This window comes from Callithrix jacchus, chromosome X (assembly GCF_049354715.1).
Source record: "Callithrix jacchus isolate 240 chromosome X, calJac240_pri, whole genome shotgun sequence".
NCBI lineage: Eukaryota > Metazoa > Chordata > Mammalia > Primates > Cebidae > Callithrix > Callithrix jacchus.
Genome location: NC_133524.1, coordinates 147,106,096 through 147,131,977, shown reverse-complemented (window position 1 = coordinate 147,131,977; position 25,882 = coordinate 147,106,096). Strand labels below are relative to the sequence as shown.

Below are 25,882 nucleotides of genomic sequence, written 5' to 3'. Positions count from 1 at the left end.
GTGGGCATCATGTCCCTGGCACCTGGCCCATCCAGAATCAGGAGGAGTTCTGCGGACATTTGTAGGGTGGCTGAACCTACTGAGAAGCTACGGGTTGGGCCTCCTGTCCCCACTCTTTCCCCTAAGCCTCAGCCATTGCCGTGTGAAGATGGCAGTGGAGGGGGCAGGGGTGCAGAACACGAAGTCCTGGGGAGACAGCTGGAGGTGGCTGTGAGGAGGGCCTGTCCCCACCACTGTGGCCTATGCTGGGGACCCTCAGCTTCCCTGGCCTCTGTCCTCAGTGTGGAAAGCCCACATGCTTGCTGCAGGAGCGTTCTGATGCCAGGGTTCTAAGCTTTGTGTCTTGCCTTCAGATGCAGCGGAAGGTCAAGGTAACGCCGCGCTTTGCCTTCCTTGCTTTCCTTCTGCTTCAGCCTTGATACTTCCTCATTCGCCCCCTGCTCTGGTGCTTCCTTGCCGCTCTTCTCCCTCCTGCTTTCCTGACATTCACTGACCTGGCTTTCACCAGGACCATCTTTAGCTTGCCCTGATGCGTGTGAGAGGATGCCACCTGCCAGGCGCTCTGTCCCCAGGCTGGATGTGGTGGGGGGGAGGGGGTGGTTGAGGTGGGGTTTGAGGTGCCATGGTGGGGACTCAGGTGCCCACTAGGGGTCATGGCTGGGGAGCACATAGAGGGCCACCCACAGGAAGGGGACGATCCAGTGCCCACTGAGTTGCAAGCTGGCAGTGATTGTGAGGCTCAGGGTGCATCTGGCCCCTACCTGTCAGCTGAGAAAGGTCACCTGGGGCAGCTTCCACTACGCTCATCACCTGCCCCGCTCTGCATGGGGCCAGCCACACCTGCCACAGGGCAACAACTGCATTTGTCACAGGCCTGTTAGGCGCACACCTCAAGCCCAGCAGCCACCAGGGCAGGCAGGTGACAGGAATATTTGTTCAGACAAGGAGCCCATGGCCCAGGATGGTGGCGTGACTTGCACTGTGCCTGGTTGGTTGGTTGTTTGGTTGGTTGGTTGGTTGGTTGGTTGGTTGGAACCATGCCCCAGTTTTCCTACAGACCCAGGGCCGGAGGGTCCCAGTCCCTGTGCTCTCCAGGGGTGAGATACAGACTGTTGACTCTGCAAGCAGCAACAGGGGTGGGGTCCGCTCCAAGGACGTGAACACTGGCCCTTGCTGGCTGAACGGGATGCTTGGTAGTCCCCAAATCCCTCTTGTGATTAGGTGTGGAGAGAGCCTAGGTAAGTAACTAGGATGGAGCAGCTGTCGCTGGGCCATGGCCCCTCCAAGCTCGAGTGGAGACAGCAGTTCTTCCTGGGGCTGGGAGAAGCCAGTGGGCCTCTCCGCATGGGTGTTGCTGGGCAGCTGCATGTGGGTAGGAGGCTTTGCTGCATCTCCATGGTGAGCCCCACTTAGCCACCCGCCCCTCCCGGCCCCATATCCATCAATCACACTTGGCTACCTGGCCCCTGGGCTGGACATGGACCTGTGGATGGTGCTGAGCCCTACCATTGGGCGCCCCCTCCACTGGGCGGAGCTGCTGATTTGATGTGGCAGCAGCTGCCCTATGAGGATGGAGTGCCAGAAGCCTTTGCTGCATGTTCTGGTTATTTCTGAGGATAATGAGAACTCCTGGACGAACGGTCTTCATCTGGATAATGATGTTCCGGTGGCCCAGGGGGCAGGGTTCTGAGTTCCCTAGGGGAGCTGTGCTGCTTTTCTAGCTGTCGTAAAGGACTTGGTCAGGAGTTCTCAGTCATGCTTGGGGACCCTTAGGAACTGCGCATCACTAACTCTGACCTTTCCCTAAACAGAGGGTCTCAACGCAGACTACGTGAAAGGGGAGAATCTGGAAGCCGTGGTGTGTGAGGAGCCCCAAGGTGAGGACTTCACAGTCACTGGCCAGTGACTAGTTGGCCCCCAGCACTGGGAAGAACTGTGCTAGAAAAGCAGGGAAGCACAGAGGCATCTGCTTCTAGAATGTCCAGCCAGAGCAAAAGCCTGCCCTGATCAGCCTGCTTCCCAGTTTCATGAGCCCAAGGGTGCTGGGGTGACAGCCAGGGCCATCTGCTGCCATGTCTGTGACTTCTGGGCATTGCTGCTGCTCAGACTCTGCCCTTGATTCATCTGAGCCAGAGCCCCAGGCGCCTCTGCTCCCCATCAGCAAAAACAGATGCATTCTGAACAGAGCCACGGGGAAGCCTTTAACCTAGACCTATAACTTTTCCCTGTGCAAATTGCCACAGGCGAGAGGGAACTTGGTTCAAGCCCAGACCCTATTATCAACACTTAGGCCCCACCCTCCACCTTCAGTGGTCAACCAGCACTTCCTGGATTCAGGAGCTGTTGGCAGTATGAGGTGGCATAAGGTCAGGCCACAGGCCTAAAGTGCCCAACTGCTCGACACACATATGACCTGTGGCCACGGGTTGCCAATGAGGAGGTGCAGGCAGGAGACTGGGACAGCTCAGGCAAATGTTGCGACTGAAACTACAGTGCAGCAGCCACGAGGACGGGACCCAGGAGGGCAAGAGGGGCTCAGCCTGTGTGGTGTGTACTGGGGAGCCGGGCGCCCTACCGACGGGTGGCAGTGTGGCAGCAAGTGAACTAAAACAGGCCTGGGTCGCATCCACTGTCGTGAGCTTTGCTCACTGTCATGAGTTAGCCACAGGAGGCCAGCCTGTGTGGGCAGGTACTAGGTTGCGCACTTTTCAAACAGTTCTTCCGGTGGTGCCGGCAGGAGCATGCTCATTTTTTAGGGGAGGAGATGGAGGCTGAGCTGTTTTCAGGGCCTGTCCAGCTTCCTCTTTCTCTCCCCTTGACCCACCCCTAACTGCTCCTAGTCTCAGAATAGTCCTGGCTGGGGACAGGGAGTGGCACGGGAAGGTGGTGCAGACAAGGCTAAGCAGTCCCCCATGGGATACACAGGGAAACCCAGTTCTGTTCCCAGCAGGGGCTTCCTGCTCTATTTGCTGCTACTGTGCAGGACAGAGCAGAATTCCTTCTGACGGGCCTCTTCTTCCCTTAGTGAAATACTCCGTGCTGCACACGCAGTCTACAGAGCCGCCGCCGCCTGAACCAGCCCGGATCTGAGGGCCCCGTGCAGCTGTAGGCGTGCACATGGTGCCACCGCTTGTCACCCAGCTCCCCCCCACCCCCATCATTTGGACTCACAGCTGCTGTGCTGCTCTGTGTCATCGGCTCCTTGTTGGTCTGAGTTTTCTGGATGAGCTCTGGGTGTTCGTGAGTTTGGCTTCTCTGCTTGGCCACAGGTGCTCTGAGAATTGGTGCCGAAATTCAAGAGCCAACTCTGATAGAAAGCCAGCACCAGGCCTTGGGAGCTGCTGGGTTACCGACTCCCAAAGCCAGCCTGCCTCCAGCTTCACTGAGCACAGAATGTGGGGGCCAAGGTGATGCTGGGGCCTGTTGACATTTATACTTAAGGGACAAGAATTTGAACCCTACACACTGCAGTGGCTGATTGTGGCTGGTTTCTGCCAATAGGCAGTCCCTGGCGGTGACCTCAAGGAGCTGCAAGTAGGGGGCTCAGCGTGCACCTGCTTCCCTTGGAGCCCCTGCAAGGAGTGAATGAGTCAGCACCAAGTAACACCACACACGCGCAGCACCCAGGAGGATGGCTTCATTTCAGTCTTCCCAATCCCAGGTTTTGAGCCGGTCCAAGTGGAGGCTTTCAGTTATTTAAGTGCAAACATGTATTTCATGATAGTCTTGCCCTGAGTTTAGGAATCTTCTGGATTAAGTGTGAAGCTATGATTTGTAGGCCTGTTTCCCATCTGATTCCATAGGGGACTGACCTGACATGACAAAGGTCTTTAGGAATTATTTTCACATTGGAGATGAGTTTTACCCTCTGTTGGGGGGAGGAGCTCACCCTCTGCCCTGTATTTATTCCCATTTTGGTAGCAAGAGCTGCAGATGTCAAGAATGAGCATCAAAGCCGGAAGCATGCTTGTTGTTTGCTGAAAAATGTTATTGGGGGCAGGGAGGGAGGGGAGGAGAGGGGAAGAGACACTTGCTTGGTTTAGTGAAACACATGTGACTTTGTAGCTCCGTGTCAGCCTACTTGTCTGTTCTGAGGGAAGAGTGCATGGGGGCTGGTGCTCACCATGGCAAACACAGGAACCCCATGCCCAGCTCCTCACCTGGCACGGAGCAGCCAGGTTTGGGCTGGAGCAGAGCTGGCTTCCTGGAATGTTCCTTTGGCCCCACAGGTGGTTCTGTCCCATTGAACTCTGCTGTCATAGGCTCACAGGACAGAACCACATGCCAGGTCCCTGTATACTGATAACCAGTCTGCCATGTCAGAAAGCACTTCTGAAAGCAGAATATGAGTCACGGGCCAGGCAAGACCTTACAAAACTCACGAGCCTGTTTGGTCTGCATGATGGCCCCACACATTTCATAGGCTGCCCACTGAGTGGGAGGCGCCAACTCCAACTTCTGAGGGAAACCACTGGAATCTGCACCCCACATGCATCTGTTGAATTCCTGCCTCGTGTTGACGTTGAAAACATGCCTGCGGTGGAGGGTGGTCAGCTGTGGCACTGTCTCAAGGCTGCCTTGTGAGGCCATTCCCAACACGTGCCTGCGGGCTCAACACCCCTTTTCCTGCTCAGCCCTTTATCCCAACAGACCCGGACTGTGTGGCTGAAGGGGGCCTGTAGCAGTGCGGAAACACCTTAGCATGGTACCACGAAGGAAAGAAACCTTGGCCTGGTCTCGAAAAGCTCCCCAGGCTTCAGGAAGTTACGAAGGGCCTCCCACACTCATTGGCCAGATGGTGAATTTTGTCAGGCTTGTCCTCCCTGGCACCAAGTACATCAAGAGCTGATGGACCCACCCTCTGACCGATGCTGGGCTACAGGTGGCTGCAGAGGATTTTTGCATGCATGGCCTGTCACCATCTGGACAGTGTGACCTCAGGGGTTGTCTACCTTACCTTTATGGCTATGCCTATCGAATGGCAAAGTCCTCAAAACCCTATGGCTACGAAGTAGAAGACGTGCTGTCTGTCAAACCGTGTTTGCGGTACCACTGACTTCAGTTGCCAGAGACCCATTTTGCTCTCCCTTACCTACCCGGGTGCTATCTGCACAAAGCCTGGAGCCTGGCACTCAGGCCCACCAGTGGCAGCTGCTGGACATGCCTGGAAGACCCCTCAGCCTCCGATTGCAGGACATTCATTTCAGGAGCTTCTTCCCACAGCATCTTACACTTGCTCCGCACTGTCACCTGCAGAAGCCTGGCGGGCTCTTGGCACATGTGTATCTGAAGGTTACACTGGCCAGCATGTGCCTGTCCCGAGTCAGAGGGGAGACACAGTGGACTGGAAGGACCAATTGAAAGTGGCCAATCTGTATCAACTTAATTTGGCAGAGAAAATTTGTAACAACTCTGAGCGCATGCTGGGTGAAGTCAGCTCAAGGAAAGATCAAGATGCGGGGAGGAGGTGTGGGTGGCTTCTGGGGTGGGACCCAAAGGGGAGCCTCTGGGACACTGGCTTGGGGCTCAGTGCTGAGGAAGACATGGTGAGTGACGTGAGAACCCCTCTACATCTGCTCATGTGCTTGTGTCTAGGTGTGAATTGTAAACTGTCTAGTGTTTGCATTAAATAAAATGGCACCAACAGATCCTCATCTTCTCATGGTGTTAAGGTGCATCCTTGGTCAAGTGTTGCTACTTTTCCCTAAAGCAATTTATGATGTGGAGCTGATCTCATCACACTCACTTTGCGGTATTTCTCTAGAAGCTTAAAATTCTTGCATTTACCCCTCAATGACTAGCTGTGTCAGGACTTTGAAGGGTGGCCCCCCCTCACTGGTCAAGAAGGTAAGGCCAGGGGATGTGGAGCAACCAATGTCCTGGGGTTAGGGAGGGCAGAGGCAGGAGCAGAGTGCTGCCGGGCCGCTTCCAGGGAGCATGGGTTGCCCAGTCCCGGGCTGTCCAGGTAGGGTCTGGAAGCAGCCTGAGAGCCAGGCTCGCAAATCCCAAGGCTACTGCTCTGCCACCTTCAGAGCAGGCCGGTAAACAGTGGAGGTTCCGGTTCTGTGCAGTTGTTTGAACTGGATAGCTGAGTGAGAAAGGGGCCCTGCACTTCATCACTTGTTGCAACCTTGTGGAGAGTGGCCTGTTTGGGATAAAGTATGTCCTTGTCATCAACTTGCATCTTGGCTTCAAACTGAGAAGACATTTCAGTTCAGGGCATTTCAGCATAAAAACAAGATGCAGTGGACCCTGGGTTTTCACATGAAGGTTGGTTGTTTTTTCATTTTGTTTTGCCAACTTCGGCTTCTAGTGAAATGGCACCAGGTCTTCTCAAACCCGAGACCCTCGTGTGCCTCTCTTGTGCAGGAGTTCTGCAAGGCTAGCAGGGGCCTGGCAGAGCAGCCCTCCCAGCCTTGCTTGCTGCGGTGGTCTCACTGCTGGGGAAGGCGGTCTGGCAAGCAGTCCCCTGGGCATCCGCTGTGCCTAATATAGGGCTCTCTGGCTCACTCAGCAGTGACGTGTAGAGAGGGACAGGAACCCCACACCCTTAACAAGAAGACCAACACACAGGGCACATGGCAGTGGTGGGGGGGCGGAGGGTATGTGCAATTTCATCCAGACCTTTGTAGCCCTGAAAAGGTGAACACTCCTTTGGGGTGGGGACAGTGAGGCCTTAGCACGCCTCCAGACCTTTCCCAAGTCTCCACATTCTCTCAAGGTTACAGTTGAGGGCATTTCTGACTCAAATCAGTATTTCCTGTTTCAGCCAAAATACTCAAGATTCATGATACATTTATGGTTTAGTGATTGAATGAAATCACATGAAGGTACTATACATATATTAACTGTGCTTGACACACAGTAAACATTCAATCCATGTTATTTTATTACCAATTTTCCTCAAAGGAAAAATGTACTGAGATACTTTGAAAAGACAACAAAAAAGACCAGGGAGCAAACATATGATCATTTTAATAACAGATGAGACCAATACAACACTGTACCAGTTTTGAAAAACCTGAACTGTAAAGGTTTTGCATTCTAGTACACATGAAACAAACAAAAATGCTTAGATAACAAAACCGTATTATTTCAAGTTGTTTTAGAAACAGTTCTGCGCTAGGAACATACAAAGGAAAATGACCCGTTGTGCTTAAAATCGAATGGGAATCTTTAGGGTCCTGCTGACCGAGCCCCGCAGCCCCGCCAGGTGAGGTGCAACAGGCCCGCTCCAGGCACCAGCTCCCCCCAGCTTGGCGTCTCTGGTTTGTCAAAGGCGTCATCCAGTCCACACTATGTTTAATACTCCTAGTCAGCTGGGGGCTTACATATTTCTGGGAACAAAATGGGCAATGTCCCCATTTAAATAAAAATCAGTATATCAATAATCCAGTTTATCCATTCATAAATATGCTTTCAGATATGTTAGGAACGTAAATCAAAAGTTAATGTCAAATATGATTTAGAAACAAATCCCATGGGTGATAAAAATGGAGAATTGATTTTAGGTTATCAAATTCCCTTGAATAAATCTCTCTGGTATCTTATAGGATAATTTTCAGTAAGAATCAGAAGGTTCCCAGTTTAAAAAAAAATCCATTCTCTACTTGACTATTAGAAAACCCTTAACATATTTTCAAAAATAAGGTCAATGTGTAGGACTCTGCCTGGAATCCACTAATTTGAAACCCACCAGCTAACATTGCTCTGCAGTCATGCTGGGGTTTCCTTAGGAGCGATTGCAGCTGTGTCTGCCTCTGAAGGTTGGATTCCTGCAGCCCATGGCGGGGTGGGGGGAGGTGCAGCAATGGGCACAGCACGAGGGAGGAGTGCGGCCTGCCAGTGCAGGACCCAGGTGTGCAGTATTCATCCTGTGGCATGTCGCACAGAGGAGCTCAGCGCAATGGCGTTCAAGTGGATGGAACCAATTGGTGGTAAATTAATTCCTGTGAGGACTGATGGAGTCACAGCTCAGCGTCGGTAAATAAAGCTCCGAAGTAGGAAGAGAGTGCTGACCAGCTGCGGTCGGCTCTGGGAAGGGAAAACCAAGGGAAGTACAAGCTATGCTTTTCCAAACCAAAGCCACAGCACCGTGGTTGCTTTCAGATATTGACAGGCAGCCATGTAAGCTGACTTGAAGGAACTGTGATAAAATGAGAAATGATTTCGTACAGGCAGATAACATAAGAGCAGACTGCTTTGACCCCAGCGGCTGGCAGCAGTAGTGATGTGGGAAGCATGGCCAGACAGCGCAGGAGGGAGGGGCAGGCAGTGCTCCTTGAAAGAGCCAGAGGCCAGCCTTGGCGGGGCTGGAAGACTGAGCATGGCCACTTGGTGCCATCCCCATGAAGGGGATGAGCTGTCCCAAGAGGCGAGTGCCAGAGTGAGGTGGGGACAGAACATGTTGCCCCTTAAATGACCATGTTCCAATCCCATTTCAAACGCACCACAGAAACATGAGCGTGAGGTTCGTAGGAAAAGACTTTCTCCCACGGTACAGTTGAGCCGATCCTTCCTCAGGTGAGTATTCTAAACATCAAAAAGGACATAGGAAAATAAAGCCCTGTTTTTCTTCTCTAAAAATACCATATATGTACACAGCAGGAATTGTTACAGGGGACCCCGTGCATGAAGAGGACTGTGGAACAGAGGGCAGTGGTCTGTCTTCTCCCCAAGTATTTCATTCAAAACAGTTTTCAGGTTGTGGTCAAGACCTGAGGGAAGCCCCGAGGCTGGCGATGCATCTTGAAGTGAGTGGTGTTTGTTGTTACTGAAGGATTTCACCTAGAAAGAACCTCAGTACTGCATCCCATTCATTTCGTTTCTCCCAAGCTGCCTGGATGCTAGGAGTTGCTTCACAGGGTGGATGTGACAGATGGCTTCCCTGTGAATCCGCTGACAGGAGGGAAACGAGCTGTTCACAAAACGAAAAGCACTTGACAACAGTGGGAGCTGTCACCCAGCCACACAAATGGTCCCCGGGCCTAATCCTAAAAGACAAGATCGCAAGTTACAGCCATAACAGTGATCGCCAGGTCCCTTTCCTGAGCCGCTGGAAGACTGTGGAGCAGCAGGCTGGCCCTGCCCGTCAGACTGAGGTGTGGACAGGAGTGGTGGAGTGGGAAGGTGAGGAGCCCCGCTCAGATGAGGATGAGACAGCGCGCGTGGCCACCTCACGCTGCAGGTCCTCCACCCGCTTCTGCAGCTCCGCCCTGACAGCCAGCAGCTCCTTGAGATTCTGGTGGATGGGCATCTGGAGGGAGCAGAGACAGAGCTGCGTTATCAGGCCGTCCTCCTGCCACAGCAGGTGCTGGTGGCTTCAGGAGGCTTTCACCACCCAGACGCCTGGTGTGGCCAAAGTCTCCTGAGGAGTTGACCGACCTCATGTCAGGTGGACAGTGGGACCCCATCCCACGAGCTTCGGCTGCCACTGAGGCTGCCCTGCAGCTCTGGGGGCCGAGCCACTGAGCTGGGATGGAAAAGGCACCATGGGGAGGCTCCCCAGTTCTCAGAAGACAGGCAGGCACGGGGACACTGCGCACCACAGATCAACTGAGGGCACCATGTGCAGACGCGGCGCAAGCAGTGTCCTAAAGACTGTGCGTCAGAAATGTTTACATGCAGACCCCCTTTCCAGCATCTCCATTATCTCTGTATTTTTGCATTTCTATAAATAGCTCTGCTGACTGAAAATCCTTCTGTTAAATCAGCACTTTCTACAACTTGATGCTGTGTTTTCATCAACCAAAACAGGAGCTGCCAGAAGCCCCCTGGAGCAGGCAGCGCTTGTCCGGGGGGGCCTCCCCAAGGGACCATCCCCTCCCTCCCTGCTCAGCATCACCCCAATGCCTCACCCCATTAGCTTTTCTCTTTTAAAACCATTGACTGTGGGGTGCAGGGGTGACTATAAACAAGAAAGGTTTTCCTGGGGCATATGGGACACCCAGTCCGGCTATTTGATAGTCAAAGCACCCAACTCAGCCTAACAAGCTCTCTCCAGCAGCTACTAGGGCGCCAGACACCCAAGACCCAGCTTTTCTTACCTGGAGCTCTTTGGCTGGGGGCAAGGCTGAGCAGAAAGGTCACTGACTGGGGGTAAAAGAGAAACAGGATGGGGCCTGGGGAGCTCCCCAGCCTTCCCTCGTCTCTGATCCAGTGTATCCACCGCAGCCATAGGGCTGGCTCCTAAGCATGAGTCAGGCCCTGTGACTCGCCACGCAACACCTTCCAGGGGCTTCTTCCCTCTGCCCCGAGAGGGGTCTCGCGTCTCTCTGCAGTCTGGCCCCAGCCTGGCCCTCCAGCTAACCTTTCACCAGATCCTGCCCCACTCCCTCAAAGACTGGGCTGCATCAACAGTGCCTCCAATAATATGGTGCTCGGTAACCAGCACCCAGTGGGCTGAGAACTAATGGCCCCGTTGGGCAGGCCACAGGAAGGAGAGAGGGGACCGGTGGAGTGTGGTGGCAAAGGCAGATCCCAGAGGCCTCTGTGAGGTGGCAGCAGCTCCTCTCTTACCTTTAGGACCCATCTCGTATGCATTTTCCTGTCTGTAGGATCATTGAATTCTGATCAAACAAGGGAAGACCTTACAATCAAGCTCCCATTATCCACCCACAGGCATGTGGCCTCAGTGAGAAGCAAGACCCGCAGGGCAATACTCCATTCACACACAGGCAGGGCAACACGCGATTCACACACGCGCAGGGCAACACCCCGTTCACACGCACGCAGGGCAATACCCCGTTCACACAAGCGCAGCGCAACATGCCGTTCACAAACGCGCAGGGCAACACCCCGTTCACACACGGGCAGGGCAACACCCCGTTCACACACGCGCAGGGCAACACGCCGTTCACACACGGGCAGGGGAACACCCCGTTCACACACGGGCAGGGCAACACGCTATTCACACACGGGCAAGGCAACACCCCGTCCACACACGCGCAGGGCAACACGCCGTTCACACACGGGCAGGGGAACACCCCGTTCACACACGGGCAGGGCAACACGCTATTCACACACGGGCAAGGCAACACCCCGTCCACACACGCGCAGGGCAACACGCCGTTCACACACGCGCAGGGCAACACGCCGTTCACACACGGGCAGGGCAACACGCCATTCACACACGTGCAGGGCAACACGCCGTTCACACATGGGCAGGGCAACACCCCGTTCACACATGCGCAGGGCAACACACCATTCACACGCGCATGGCAGAGACCCAGGACTGCTCAAAGGCACCGCGATCATTTCTTCAGGCAGCTGTTCCCATCTTTTCTCACTTTCTTTTTTGAGGTGGAGTACAGTCTCACTCTCTCCCTCAGGGTGGAGTACAATGGCATGATCTCAGCTCACTGCAACCTACACCTCCCAAATTCAAGCAGTTCTCCTGCCTCAGCCTCCTGAGCAGCTGGCATTACAGGCACCTGCCACCACTACGTCGGGCTACTTTTTGTATTTTTAATAGAGATGGGGTTTCACTATTTGGCCAGGCTGGTCTTGAACTCCTGACCTCAAGTGATTTGCCCGCCTCAGCCTCCCAAAGTACTGGGATCACAGGCGTGAGCCACCATGCCCAGCCTACTATTTTCATTTGCAACAAATCAGGGCATGCCTAAAGGAATAGAAAACTCGGAGGCTTAAACAGAGGATTGTGTTAGAGAAAATTCCCATCTAAGGGCCAGTCATGTTTGCCCCATGGGTGCTAGCATAATGAAACTTAAGGCAAGACAGTCCCAAGGAAAAAGGATGCCCACGGGCCTTCTGCACCCAGCCATCCTCTGATGGATGCCCAGAGAACCCCTCTCGGCAGCTGATTTAGCCACTCCCTTCTCAGAGAAAAGACGTCCAACAGGCTTGCACCTCCCCTTTCTTTATCTCCATACTCCCTCCTCTCACATCTCCTCCTCCTCCTCTCAGCCCTACCCGGCTCCCCAGACCCTGTCTCTGGACACCCACACCAGCCGCTGATCTCTTCCTGTCTTCACTGTACTGCCCCATCCCCATTCCCATCCACCTCAGTGCTGCCAGAGTGAGCTTTCTAGAACATACACTTGGCCTTGTCATGCAAATCATGGGATGGTTCCCACAAACCCTGGAATAAAGTCCAAACTCCAACCTGCCTCTCCAGCGTCCATCATTACCAAGGCCCAGCCCACTCCCCAGCACACTGTGTCCACACCCAGGAGGTGTCCAATACATGCCTATTGTGTAGAGGATAAAAACCTGACCCACATACTCTTTCTTGGTTCTCTCTTCTGTGTAGCACAGTGGAGGGAGAATGCAAAAGGCAGGACCACTCACCTACCACCCTCTGAGCACAGTGTACTTGGAATGGATTCACTTCCTGCTCAGCAACCCCGTGAGGTCCCAGTGAGGCTCAGGACCCTGCCACAGATCAGAGACGGGATCTGGCCCTGGTAGGAAGCATCCTTCCACAACTACCTGCACCAAGCAGCAAGATCTCAGCCAAGTCACAGCTTCTCTGACCCTTCCCTCATTCTCTACACCATGGAATTGCTGGGAGCGTCAACTGGGGTCATGCGTGTACAGAGCCCACTGGCACACAAGAGGACTGCAAGTTACAGGTGCGATCGCTGTGGATCCATCATCACCATGTTGCAGATGACTTCACTTACACGTGTAAGAATCTGACCGCATCTGGGAACAGATCTGTCATGCAGTTTGTAGATTTCAGGAAAGATCTGTTCCCTGCCCTCACATGGTGGGCAAGAATCTGAGCCTGGGTGCTCCCCTGCGGGACAGCACTTTAACCCTCTCTGCTGCTCAGTGTTTCTTCACCTCTGCCACCTGCTGGACAAAGCAGGGCATGGCGGAGTGCCGGGCAGGGGGTCTCCTGCAGTCATGGAAGGACCCGGTTAAGCCTAAGGCACTTCAGATCAGGCAGAGTTCTGCTGAATTTTCTGCTAATGTAAATGACATTCCACCAGCCACCTGGTCCTCTGAGTCACCAAGAATACTACCTGGTCACTCTATGTGATTTAAGTAACATAGTGACTTCTGACATTCTGTAGCCCATTTTCCCTGTTGCTAAAACATGAAACAGAAGTCACCCAGGACAGAATAACTCAGCAAAATGCCTAAGTAGGACAGAAATACACATTGGTGAAGAGGAAGGTGCTGGAAGGGGGCTGCGGACTGTGGTTCCCAAGTAAAGTTAACCACTGACTGGAAACAAGAACTTGATGGGCCCCGTGTTTAGCATCTAAAGTAATGCCCCTGAGGTCGGAAAGCAGAGCAGGTTTGGACCTGGACTCCAGGGGAAGGAGAGCAGGTCACCCTGCACATGGACTTCTTCAGCTAAAACCAGGACAGAAGATGCTAATGGGACCAGCAACCTCTCGCGCTCACTGATGGTTTCTGGGCACACGGGCCATTTCAGACAGCTCGCCTTCAAACTCAATTCTCATTTGGGGAAGGATTCAATCTAATGACAAGCAGTTATTAGATTAATAACTTAGATTAATTCATAACAAACATGGACTAGTCTTGCAGATCACAAAGTCTAAAGGGAGAGGGAAATGTAAAATTTTTTTTTTTTTTTTTTTGAGATGGAGTCTTGCTCTGTCGCCCAGGCTGGAGTACAGTGGCGCGATCTGGGCTTACTGCAATGTCTGCCTCCCAGGTTTAAGTGATTCTCCTGCCTCAGCCTCCTGAGTAGCTGGGACTACAGAGGGGCATACACCACCACACCTGGCTAATTTTTAAATCTTTTTTTTTTTGAAGGACGCACAGTCTTTATTCCTGCTGGCAGGGGAGGTGGTCCTGTGGCTGGTGGGCACCTCAGGCTGGCAGCTCTCACCTCTTGTTGGCTGGCAGCTTCAGCCACTTGGGCACCTTGCCCAGGCTTGTCTTCACAGGCGGGACCATCCCTGAGATGGGCTCAGCGGGACTCAGCACCCCCTCCTCAGCAGATGGCTCAGACTCAGGTGCAGGGTTAGGGGCTGGCAATGGGAAAGGGGCCCTGGCGGCTCTGGACATGTACCTGGCCACCAGCATGTCGGCCACAGATGGGGAGATGGTGTGCTCCAGCAGTCCAGGCTCCAGGTAGACATCTGCTGGTTCCTTGGCTCCAAAGTGCACCAGAGCAGCCGGGAAGAGGTTCGCCTGAAAGAGGGTGCACGAGTAGTTGTCCAGGACTGTTTTTGGAAGGGTGATGAACAAGTAAAATGGCAGCTCAGGGTGCCCCAGGTGGCTCCTCACGAAGTCTCGCTGGGGCGGAAGAAGCCCTGCAGGATGTAGCGGTCAGGGAACAGGACCCTCAGAACCACCTTTGGGTAGTGCTCCAGCTTCTCCTTCATCTGCGCCTCCCTGAAGGCCTTGGTCATCAAGGGTGCTTCTTCCAGGCGCTTCTGGTCACTCTTGAGCTGGGCCAAGCATCTTCTCACATCGTCCACCATCAGCTCAAAGAATTCATCAAGCAGCTCCACCAGCCAGGCCTGCAGCCACTCCTCCAGGTTGGGGTGGCACACAACTGGCACCTGGTCCACAGGTGGCTCTGGCTCTGGCTCCGGCTCCTGCTGGGGATCCTGGCCAGGCTTGGACTTCTTTGGCTTGGAGGGGCCTCCGGGGCTGGAGAGGAACTTTGGCAACTTGGCTGATGATGAAATCAGAGGCCTCATGGGCCCAGAGGGGCGCCCCAGTTGCTGTCCCCCGCCCGAGAAAGGAACGAAGGGGGCAGGCATGGGCACCCTCATGCTCTGCTTCTCCTGCGAATCCTCGCAGCTGGACCCCACAGTGTCCATGTCTTCCTGACAGCTCAGGTCACCATGGCAGAGCTCCCCAGATTCCAAGGGGAGTGGAGGACTGGCGGCTGCCTGGCCAGCTGACGCTGATGAGCCCAGGCTTCCTGGGTTTTTGCCCATAGGGTCACAGCACTTCATGACAAACCTGATGGAAGCACCGCCCCTACTGAGGCCCAGTGACTGCAGTCTGATGTCGTTCAGGGTGGCTTCACCTGTCACCTCATCCCTTGTGTACACACACACTGGGGTCACCCCACCAGGCTTCTGCAAGCAGTCCCTGGTCTGTGCAAAATGGCTGAGAAGCTCCCAGAGGGTCTGGCCTGAACAGAAGGTGTCCTGCAGCCTGGAGCCGTCATCCAGCTGCAAAGCAATGCAAACCATGTTCTCGGACCCCTCGTGGCTCCAGGAGGCAGGCACCATCTCCAGCTTGGCATTATTGGGTAGGTTGGCAAATCTCCACTGGAGAGAAAGGCCGAGCACGCTCCTCTGAAACTTCAGATCATATTCACAAGGGTTGAAGTTCTGCCGCCAGCACGTGTCCTCAGAACCTGAAGCGGCATGGTGCTCGGCATCACCTTTCCGGTGTGGCGCCGGCCGTTCAGGGCCAGCACCGACACCACGGAGCCTCTGCCACCTGCCAGGGCTGCCATGTTCCACTCACCAATTTTTTAAGTTTTTAGTAGATATGTTGTTTCACCATGTTGGTCAGGTTGGTCTCAAACTCCTGACTTCGTGATCCAGTTGCCTCGGCCTCCCAAAGTGCTAGGATTACAGGTGTGACCCATCGCGCCCAGCCAGAAATGTAAATTTTTTTAAAAAATAGGAAGAAGGAAGCTAAGATGATGCCAGGAGCCTAAATGGTGGCCAAGTGGTGAAGGGCGTGAGGAGCTGGTGCCATTGGGCAGCCACAGAAGGTGATGCCTGGGCTGTTAGGCAGGGGCGAAAGGTCTCTCCACAGGAAGCTGGAGCACGGACTCAAGGGAGACTGAGGCAGGGAGTGTAGGCAGAAGGCTGTTCCAATATTCCAGAGGATGGGGTGTGGAGGGGAGACCTGCGGGAGGGGCTGGTGGGGATAGGACAGGTTTAGGGTGGGCAGGCGTCAGTCCTCTGTAGGCTGTGGGGCAAGAGCCATGGGACGCAGTGGGAAGAAATGCGGTTCAAGGGGCTGGAGGGAGCAGATATGCAGGAGGAAGCGGCCTGCAGCAGAGGGCCCACCTCTTCATCCATCACGTGTTCACTCAGTCACATATGTCGAGCCTCTGTTAGTTACCAAACTCCATACTAGGTGCTGAGGGCTCTGTGGTTTCAAAGCCTGTGCTCTGTAGGGGTAGCAGGCAGGCAAACAGGCTGGTGCAGTATTGAGTGCCTTGGGGAATTCTACAGGCTGCTTATTAGCAGCACGTCCAGCTCTCTTTCTCAGAGTGCACTAGTTTGGGCAATAAACATAGGGCCACCAGAGCACCAGGTGAACAGGGAAGAGGGCGCTCACGGGGAAGGCTCCAGGGCAGCATGAGTCCCAGCGGCTCCCTGGCTAGTGGGAGAGGGACACAGATGCAAGTCTCTCCCAACCAAGGAAGACTCTGGGAAGGGCTGAAAGAGGTGATCAAATACTAGTTGTTTTCATACATGGGAAGACACAAAGGGGGGCTCATTCACATGGGGAGCTGATTCAAGCAGGGGCAAGGTGTTTACAAGGGGAGAAGTGGCTAAGGGCCCTTGGGATGAGGAGCTCCCTCACAGCCAGGCTCCTTCCCACCTCCCCAGGCTCAGTGTACAAGTACTAGGCTGAGTGAGTGCTGACCACAATGTTGTGGAAAACACTCCTGAGGTCCTAAGGGTGGCAGGGCCAACTCGGAGGGTCCAAGGGAGAACAGCATTTGCAGCTGCAGCTATGAGGAACAAAACAGAAAGCCATCTGGGAAAGAAAAGGTGAGCGATGACCAGCCTGGTCTGCGGTAGAGGGCAAAAGATCCAGTAAGGGGTGGCCAAACAGTAGGTGGGGCAGCAGGGAGCACCCAGCAGGTGGAGCATGGAGCTGGGCTACCAGTGAGGGAGCTTTCCAGCGGGGAGGGCGCAGTACTACAGTGGCGTATCCTTGAGGTTCCAGAGCCAGGCAGCTAAAAGGAACATGAGCAGTTCAGACTGCCCATGGCTAGTAGAGCGTGGAGATCATGAATCCCTAGGTGAGAGGAGGGGAATGAAAAGATGGAGAGGAAAGGCAGATTTCTGCATCTTGCCTGACAGAAGCAACACTGTTAACAATGGCCTGGCTACACGCTCCTGGGGGACTACAGTAACTCTGAGAGTATTCAACTCAAAAGAAAAATCTCGAGCCTGGCATGGTGGTGTGCACCTGTAATCCCAGCACTTTTGGAGGCTGAGACAGGCGGATCAATTGAGGCCAGGAGTTTGGGACCAGCCTGGCAAATGTGGCAAAACCTTGTCTCTACTAAAAGTACAAAAATTAGCTAGGCATGGTGGAATCCCAGCTACTTTTGAGGCCAAGGCAGGAGAATTGCTTGAACCTGGGAGGTGGGGATTGCAGTGAGCCAAGCTTGTGCCACTATGTTCCAGCCTGGGCAAGAGAGCAAGATTCCATCTCAAAAAAAAGAAAGAAAAAGAAAAATCTCAGTAGGCAGTTATCTGTTCATGGAGGCAAGGTGTGCCTCCACTTGTCATCTTCACCACCTAGAACCAACCATGCCCTGGCCACCCATGTGGAGACTGGGGGCGCGGGGCAGGACTGAATCAAAACCCACAGCACAATGGAGGATGGGGGAGCTCTTCAGGAACCCGCAGCCAGAGCTCAGCCATTGAAGGCAAAGGGAGGACACAGGCTTGGCGGAGGGGCCCCTGTAGTGTGCCATTCTCTAATTTTGTTCCATCTCAGAAAACATTACAGTGAAAAAGTGTGGCGGGGAGGGGCAAACTCTCCCTTCTTCAAGGGGGCACCTGCCTCCACTGTTGGATCATCAGGGTCTATACACCATAACCCTGACACAATTTCCACATGCCTTTCTACCACCTCTATGTGGAAACAGGGAGAAGGGCTGCCCCACCCCCATACCTCCAGGTAAAATAGTTTATAAGACGAAGGGCCAAGCACAGGAACACATGACACTTTATGTACCTCATCAGTACGGGACCCAGCAAACAGCATCTGAGTTGGTGTACGGGAGGAACCTCCTAGAACAGGAATGCAAAGGACTGAACCCTGACAGGCGAGCGCAGAAGACAGTCAGTATGGGTATGTTGATATCTACCATTAACACATTTCCATACCACCATCTTGACTTGGAAAAAAAGGCACACTCTCTCATTCGGGAAGAGAAAAACAAAGATACCTGAGGTCTCATCCGTGGATTCCATCGTACGTAATAGTTTACCCACAATTCCAGATGACTCAGACTAGCAACAGGATATAACACGTGGTTTTCATAATTCACAAAGAAGGGATTAGAAAACTCATCTAGCTGGCTATTGATATACGACCATAAAGATACAGTCTTTGCATATATATCCTGAAAAACAAAAAAAGAAACATCTGAAATAAGCTTATCTTCATATTATCAAGAATTAGTATTACACAGAGAGAAGGATTTGAATAATGAAGTGAATTCAAATGCTGAAAATTTCATGAACATTTACTAAGCCCCAGCCCCACCGTCTTGCCACTCATGGCCTCATGTAGGGATGAAATGAAAACACATTGGTTGCTGTCCTGGAAAAACATATTGCTGAGGTCAGGCAGCATCTGACAACTGTGTCTACGGAAAGGCAGAGTGAGAACTTTCTAATGACCACAGGATGATAGGGCCCGCCGTGACAAATATAATTTTAAATTCTGGTGTCCAATTTGGTTTTGTAGGCTGGGCACAGTAGCTCAAGCCTATAATGCCAGCACTTTGGGAGGTCACAGTGGGAGGACTGCCTGAGGCAGGAGTTTGAGACCAGGCTGGGCAACACAGTGAGACTTTGTCTCTACAAAAAATAAATAAATTTAAAGACTAGCCAAGTATAGTCCCAGCTCCTCAGGAGGCTGAGGTGGCAGGATTGCTTGAGCCCAGGAGTTTCAGGCTATAGTGAGCTATAATTGTATCACTGTATTCCAGCCTGGACAATAGAGCAAGACCCTGCCTCTAAAAGAAAAAAATGTTAGGGGGCTTTTGTGACACTCTTTTTTCTGAGATGGAGTTTCACGCTAGTCTGGAGTGCAGTGGCACGATCTCGGCTCACTGTGATCTCCGCCTCCAGGGTTCAAGTGATTCTCCTGCCTCAGCCTCCTGAGGAGCTGAATACTACAGGCACATGGCACCACACCCGGCTAATTTCTGTATTTTTTGGTGGAGATGGCATTTCACCACGTTACCCAGGCTGGTCTCGAACTCCTGATCTCAAGTGATCTGCCTGCCTTGGCCTCCCGAACTGCTAGGATTACAGGCCCAGCTGTGACTCTTAACATTGAGAAATGAGAGTAAATTTTACAGTAAGATTCTTCGCGCTGGAAAATCATGGCTATCTGGAGGAAAATGTGCTGTGGCGGCAGGCTGGAGAAACTTTGTAAAGAGAAGTAAATATGTCATTAAGTTCTCTCTTCTTCCTCTAATTTTGTAGTACACTCTTCAGAAGCACTGTACCCACTGGCATTCCTCATCTGAACAAAAACACCCAAATGTGGTGAGGCAGGTAGAGACTAAACGATGGATCGAGCACAATGACAAAGCCAGATGGGGAAATGGCAAGGCCGTCAGCATTTTCTCCCATTCTGCTGCTGACTTCCCATGAGCTATCTAAATACAGCAACATTTGATTAGGATGATTTCAACTTTTATACATTTATTTTAAGAGTATCACAAACAATAATTAAAAGGATCCAGAAAAGAAAAAAGTAGGAGGCCTCACACTTCCCATTTTCAAAAGTTACTACAAAGTCACAGTAATCAATGCCAGTTGTGCTGGCATAAGGACAGACATGCAGATCAATGGAACAGCACAGAGAACACAGAAATGAATTCTCTCACATTTACGGTCAACTGATCTTCAACAAACGTGGCAAGAAAATTGAATGAGGGAAAGATAATCTTTCCGAAAATGGTGCTGGAACAGCTAGATAGCCATCACACAAAAGAATAAAGTTGGATCCTTAATTCACACTGTATACGAACGTTAACTCAAAACAGATCACAGACCTAAATGTAAGAGCTAAAAGTATAAAACTCTTAGAAGAAAACATAGGAACAAATCTTCGTGACTTTGGGTTAAGCAATGGTCTCTTTGATATGATACCAAAAGTGTAAGCAGCATGAGAAAAAATAGATAAATTGGGCTTCATCAAAATTAAACACCTTTGTGCTCCAAAGGACACCATGAAGAAAGTAAAAAAAACAACCCATAAGTGGGATATAATTTTTGCAAATCATGTATCTTCTAAGGAACTTGTATATATAAAGAATGTATAAGGAACACTTACAACTCCATCATAAAAAGGACAAATAACACAATTTTAAAATTAACTAAGGATCTGAATAGACTTTCTCCACAGAAGATATGCAAATGGCCAATATGCACATGGAAATATGGTCAACATCATTAATTGTTGGGGAAATGAAAATCTAAAACCACAACACACCACTTGCCACTTACTAGGATAGCTATAATCTTTTTAAAAAGGAATATAGTAAGTGTTGGTGAAATGTGGAGAAATTGGAAGCCTCAGACATTGCTCATGTGTGCAACTGCTTTGAAAAACAATCTGGCAGTTCCTCATTAAGTTAAACATAGTTGCAATATGACCAAGTAATTCCACTCGTAGGTAATGAAAGCATATGTCCACATAAAAACCTGTACATGAATGGCTATAGTAGCATTATTCCTAAAAGGCAAAATGTGGAAACAACCCAAATTTCTATCAACCAATAAATGGATAAACAAAATGTGGTCTATCCATAGAATGGAATATTGCTCAGCCATAGAAAGAATGTATTGGTACATAGATGAACGTTGAAAACATTATGCTAAGTCAAAGGAAGACAGTCATAGAACTTCATCTATTGCATAATTCCATTTCTATGATGTCCAGAATAGGCAAATCCGTAAAGACAGAAAGCAGATAGATGGTTTCTGGGGAAAGGGGTAGGGAAATGGGAAGTGATTGCTACTGAGTATGACATTTCTTTTGGGGGTGACAAATTTTATGAAATTAGACCAGGCGCAATGGCTCACACCTGTAATCCCAGCCCTTTGGGAGGCCAAGGCGGGAGGATCACTTGAGGCCAGGAGTTCCAGACCAGCCTGGGCAACATAGCAAGACTCCCATCTCTACAAAAAATAGAAATAAAGAAATTTTATGAAATTAGATACTGGTGATGGTGCACAATATGGAGTATGCTAGAACCATGAAATTGTACACTTTAGGTGGGTGAATTCTACAGTATGTAGATTATATATCAAGAGAGGTGATTTTTCTTTTTTCTCCAAAGGCACTAGACTGGAAGAGAGCTGATTTTTTTAAGAATGAATTTTGCACTCCCCCTCTCAAAAAAAAAAAAAAAAAAGAAGACAAAACCATGGTTTAAATTCTTTACATAAACTTCATTCTTCTGTTTCTGGTTTTATTTGTTTTAAATGGCTTTGAGATATAACTCGCATAACATAAAATTCACTCTTCTAAAAATGTTTTTCTTTTTATCAGAAAGTTAACAAGCCCCATCACGCTGGGTCCTCAGGAGCACGGATTTTCTTCTAACTGCAGTGGGAAGCGGTGGAGAGGTACATGATCAGATTTCAGTTAGTGAATGCTCGCTCTGGTTGCTATGTTTAGAATGGACTACTGAAGGTCAGGAAGAGAATCAGGGAAGCCCATTCCTGGGTTTCTGCCTTAATCCAGATGTGAGACAGTAGGGGCCTAAGCTACGCTTGTAGCTATGAGGCAGTTAGGAAGTGGCAGATAAAGAATATGCTTTGGGAAAAGGCCAGCAGCACTCACCAAGGGACTGGGTGTGGTAGCTAGGGTGAGGGTAAGGGAGGAATGGAAGGTAACTCCCACATATTTGGCCTCGGTATCTGGATGGGCTGTGGTGCTGTGGACTGAGACGCAAAAGAGCCAGGGAGGAGCAGGAAGAGGCATTTAGGTCCCCAAGGTGGGACAAAGTCACCTAGAAAGACAGAACAAGAGTTGAGGCGAGAAGAGGACCTAGGACTGGGCCCACGTGACTCCAACTTTAGAGACTAGTTAAAATGGCACCAGCCATAGGAGACTGAGCAGAGGAGGCCAAGGAGGCAGGGAAGAGGCAGGACGACATGGGGTCACAGAATGAGGACACTGTCAACTTGGGGGAGGCTGCTGAAAGAGGAGGTGGGCGTTACTGGCAGACTGTTTTCTCCTGAATTCTATACCGTCCTAATGTACTCAGCTCACAGGCAGTGGTCCTTGTCTATTAGCAGGACCATACTCCTGAAGCTGCCTTTTTCCAATGCCTTCTCATTTTTGGCCACATCTTTCTTTTATCTCACACCAAGGGAAAAAGAAAGAGGTGAGATGTAACTCCGAGAAGTTTGGTAACTGCTTCGTTACTACTTTGATGTAAAAAAGTGTTAGGTTGCTACCTAAAGTGGGGTTTTTGGCTAATTAGCAGACTCCATTTGCAAGGCCTTCAAGTACAATCTGTCCAGCACCACAGGGGATGAAAAGCAGAATCAAATGGTGCTGGAGTTGGTGCAGTGGGAAACACACGAACTCAGAGTCAGGAGGTCCAGGGTCTAGCACTGATCTACTCCTTAGAGAGCCATGGGCTCTCTGGGTCCCAGTGCCCCATGCCTAGAAAGGAAGGGACTAGTGTTAGACACATGCAGTGGGGCTGGCCGGAACCCAGGAGGGCATTTACAGTCAGCAAGAGCACCAGAGCGCAGTCCTCCCTCCCCTCAGCCCTCCTACAGTGGCACTTCCTAGGAGAGGTGCCTGAGCCACAGAGAAAGCAACAGGCAAGGACACAACACACTCACCTCTTTGAATCGCTGCTGTTCACAGTTGCACAGAAAGGTCCCAAAAAGACAGCTATAAAGGTGATCCAAAATTGTAATCAAGAATAGCTCATTAAACTCGAATGCTGAAGGAAACTTAAATGAAGAGGAAAAAAATAAGGTTTAGTCATAGAGTCCAATTTCTAAAACAGAGTAACACTAGTTTTTAGTGAAAGACAGCAAAATTGCAACTTGGAATACAGTCAGATTTAAAGGAAGATTGAGTCCACGTAAAGTTCAACTACCTGCAGTTTTGAGTCCAACTTTACAGCTGTGGCTGAGAAACAACCAGAAGCACTAAACTTGTTGTCCTCAATGCCCAAAAAAGCTTACATGGCTTCCGCTTTCACCATGGCGGTAAGACAGAGCCCAGACTCGCCCTTCTGCCAGAAACAACTAGCAAGCTGCATAAAATATGAGAAATGACTGTTTTCAGACACTGGCAACAGGCACTACTGGACTGTAACCCTGAGAGAAGGGAAAGAAATGAGGGGAGCCCCGCTATTGGGCCAGCTTCCCCGCTGCAGGCATGTCCCAGGTCAGGGGTACCGGGAGCAGTAGACCTCAGTCAGAACACGCACCCAAAGTGACTCAAGAAAAAATAGAAAATCTGAGTAGCTCTCCATCTATTAAATAATCAACTCCAAATTAAGAACCTCCCCACAAAGCCAACTCCGTGACCATACACCCCTGGATTCTTACCAGTGTAAATGAGCAAGCTGAACCTGGCAATATATTAAAAAAGGTAATACAACATGACCAATTGGGGTTTGGACTGGCTTAACCTTTGAAAATCTGTTACAAAACAAATCAATGACTGTAATTCCCATATCAGCAGAGGAGGCAAAACCACGGATCATCTTGATTGTTTGAGGTCATTCTTGATGGGGCTCTGCAGAATTCCATGAAGACTATTACTGTTGCCAGCAGGTTCTAGCCAGTAGCTGGCGTGTTGTGGCCATGAGATGATCTGGAAGTGATAATAATTACCCTAACAGCAGGCATGTACTGAGTGCCTACCATGTGCCAGAACTCTAATGTAAAAACACAGCAGAATATTCATCACCTACTAAGTGAAGTAAAACCAAATGGAACTACCCAGCATATTTGTATTTAAGTCAGTTTACTTAAAAACCTATTCTTCAACCAGAGTGATGCATGTCCACTATCATGACAAATCTTCACATCTCCAGAATGACAGATCTATCAGGATCACTGACAGACAAGTTTTTTAGTTTAGCTTGACTACTTTCCTACACTAGCAACAGGCTTTTCGATTAGAACCATGGCCAATCCAGGACTGTCCAAACTCCCTTTTCTTTACCAGGCTGTTACATTAGCTGACTTAAGGAATTATGCTCAGATACCTTAGATTAAGACTTGCTTCTCTCTCCATCTTAAGGATTGGTCTCATAGAAACATACAACTGTCTTCTAAGGAATCCTATCAGAATATCACTGCTTCAGAAACCTCTGGAAACTAACTCTGGTGGTTCTTACTGGCATCCTTGTTCTTAGATGAACTAAATCAACAATGTAATGTCTCTGGCTGAAATGCTAACGATAGCTACTGGTTAATCCTTTCTTGGAGGCTTTAAGATTGCCCCTTGCAACTCTGACAATGGCCTCACATTTCAAATGGCCATCTTTCTCTATTTCTGTCTCTCCGTCTCTCATTCATGAATTTATTTATTTAAGACAGGGTCCCACTTTGTTGCCCAGGCTGGAGTGCAGTGGCGCAATTGTGGTTCACTGCAGATTCAACCTCCCAGGTTCAAGCGGTCCCTCCCACCTCGGCCTGTCAAGTAGCTAGGACCACTGCCACACCCAGGTAGTTTTTGTTTGTTTTTGGTTTTTTTGGAGAGACAAGGTCTCCCTGTGTTGCCTAGGCTGGTCTTGAGCTCCTGATCTCAAGTGATCCTCCCATCTCGGCCTCCTAAAGTGCTTGGATTAGAGGCATGAGCCACTGCGCCCAGCTAAAATGGCTATCTTTTAACAGGCTAGGCACACTATGTCCAATTTTCCCAGGACTCCTCCATGCAGCTTAGTTATGCCTTATTCATAAATTATTGACACCACAGAATTTGTGAATTGTAAGCAAATATATGACACTTTTGTGTACTGAAGACTTATTACATCAAGGATAGGAATAAAAGATCCAGGGTTTTGTCCTATATTTTACAATTCTCAAACTTTTAAAAATAAATGTTTACTAACAAGAGAGCAAATTGTTGACATATTTTCAAGCCATATAAGTGATATGAACTAAATATTTGTATTCCCCCAAATTTCTATGTTGAAATTCTCGTCCCCAAGGTGTAGTCTGAGGAAGTGACGCCTTTGGGAGGTGATCGTGTCATGAGGGTAAGCTCTCGTGAATGGGATTAGTGCGCTTCTAAAAGAGGCCCAAGAAAGCTCTCTTGTCCCTTCCATGATGTGAGGTTACAATGAAAAGACAGCTAATCTATGAACCAGGAAGCAAGCCCTCATCAGACACTGAATCTGCTGGTGCCTTGATCTTGGATTTCCCAACCTCCAGAACTATGAGAAGTAAGTTTCTGTTGTTTATAAACCACCTCAGTTTATGATATTTTGTTACAGCAGCCCAAACAGACTATGGAAACAAGTCTTGACTCCTAGCCCCTGAGCCTACATTCTAGATCTGGGAGCTTGGGAAGGTGTGTTCTAGTGTCAGTGAGGACAAGCCTTATTCTGGCCAACTGGAGGTCAAAGTGGGCAGGGCTCAGTCCAAACCCATTGGCACCCATGAAAACTGGAAAACAAAGGCTCCATCTACTCATGTTGGGTCAAGACTGCAATTTATACTCAGGGAGTGTGGTGGCATCAAGCTCAACTCAGAAAACAGCTCACTGGGGGAAACAGTAGCAGGTGGAGTAATACAAATGAAAGATTCGATCATTGCAATTCACAGTTTGTTTTGGCATCTTCTCCTAGAAACTGTACCTTTTACCTAAAAGTATGATTTCCAAAAATACATAGCACAGTAATCTATAATAAAATTATACACCTCTTTTATTTTTGTTTTAGAGGCAGAGTCTCACTCTGTCACTCAGGCTAGAGTGCAGTGGTACA

At 50.4% G+C, this 25,882-nt stretch overlaps 2 protein-coding genes and 1 pseudogene across 15 annotated transcripts in view; 1 reads left to right on the top strand and 2 right to left on the bottom strand.

The window, feature by feature from the left end:
- CD99L2 (CD99 molecule like 2) overlaps window positions 1–5,654 on the top strand; it is a 140,792-nt gene extending 135,138 nt beyond the window's left edge. For 3 of the 8 annotated variants that reach the window (XM_054251072.2, XM_035288725.3, XM_035288721.3), the window contains 3 exons: window positions 354–371; window positions 1,812–1,877; window positions 3,026–5,654. In XM_054251072.2, coding sequence (XP_054107047.2) covers window positions 354–371; window positions 1,812–1,877; window positions 3,026–3,090 — 149 coding nt within the window. In that variant the 3' untranslated portion in view covers window positions 3,091–5,654. The remainder of the gene's footprint in view (window positions 1–353; window positions 372–1,811; window positions 1,878–3,025) is intronic. The other 5 variants (XM_054251073.2, XM_035288726.3, XM_008990030.5 and 2 more) reach the window with 3 other exon arrangements.
- A 1,304-nt stretch (window positions 5,655–6,958) lies between these two features.
- Window positions 6,959–25,882, bottom strand: part of MTMR1 (myotubularin related protein 1) — an 80,609-nt gene continuing 61,685 nt past the window's right edge. For 5 of the 6 annotated variants that reach the window (XM_008990027.5, XM_035288717.3, XM_008990029.5 and 2 more), the window contains 3 exons: window positions 22,773–22,886; window positions 18,116–18,292; window positions 6,959–9,256 (listed from right to left, as the gene is read on the bottom strand). In XM_008990027.5, the coding sequence (XP_008988275.1) occupies window positions 9,092–9,256; window positions 18,116–18,292; window positions 22,773–22,886 (456 nt within the window). In that variant the 3' untranslated portion in view covers window positions 6,959–9,091. Of the gene's footprint in view, window positions 9,257–18,115; window positions 18,293–20,780; window positions 21,090–22,772; window positions 22,887–25,882 lie in introns of those variants that run through there. The other variant, XM_054251071.2, reaches the window with a different exon arrangement.
- On the bottom strand, window positions 13,738–15,554 carry LOC118150548 (tether containing UBX domain for GLUT4 pseudogene; annotated as a pseudogene). The gene has a single exon (XR_013531838.1). The product of XR_013531838.1 is annotated as a tether containing UBX domain for GLUT4 pseudogene (transcript).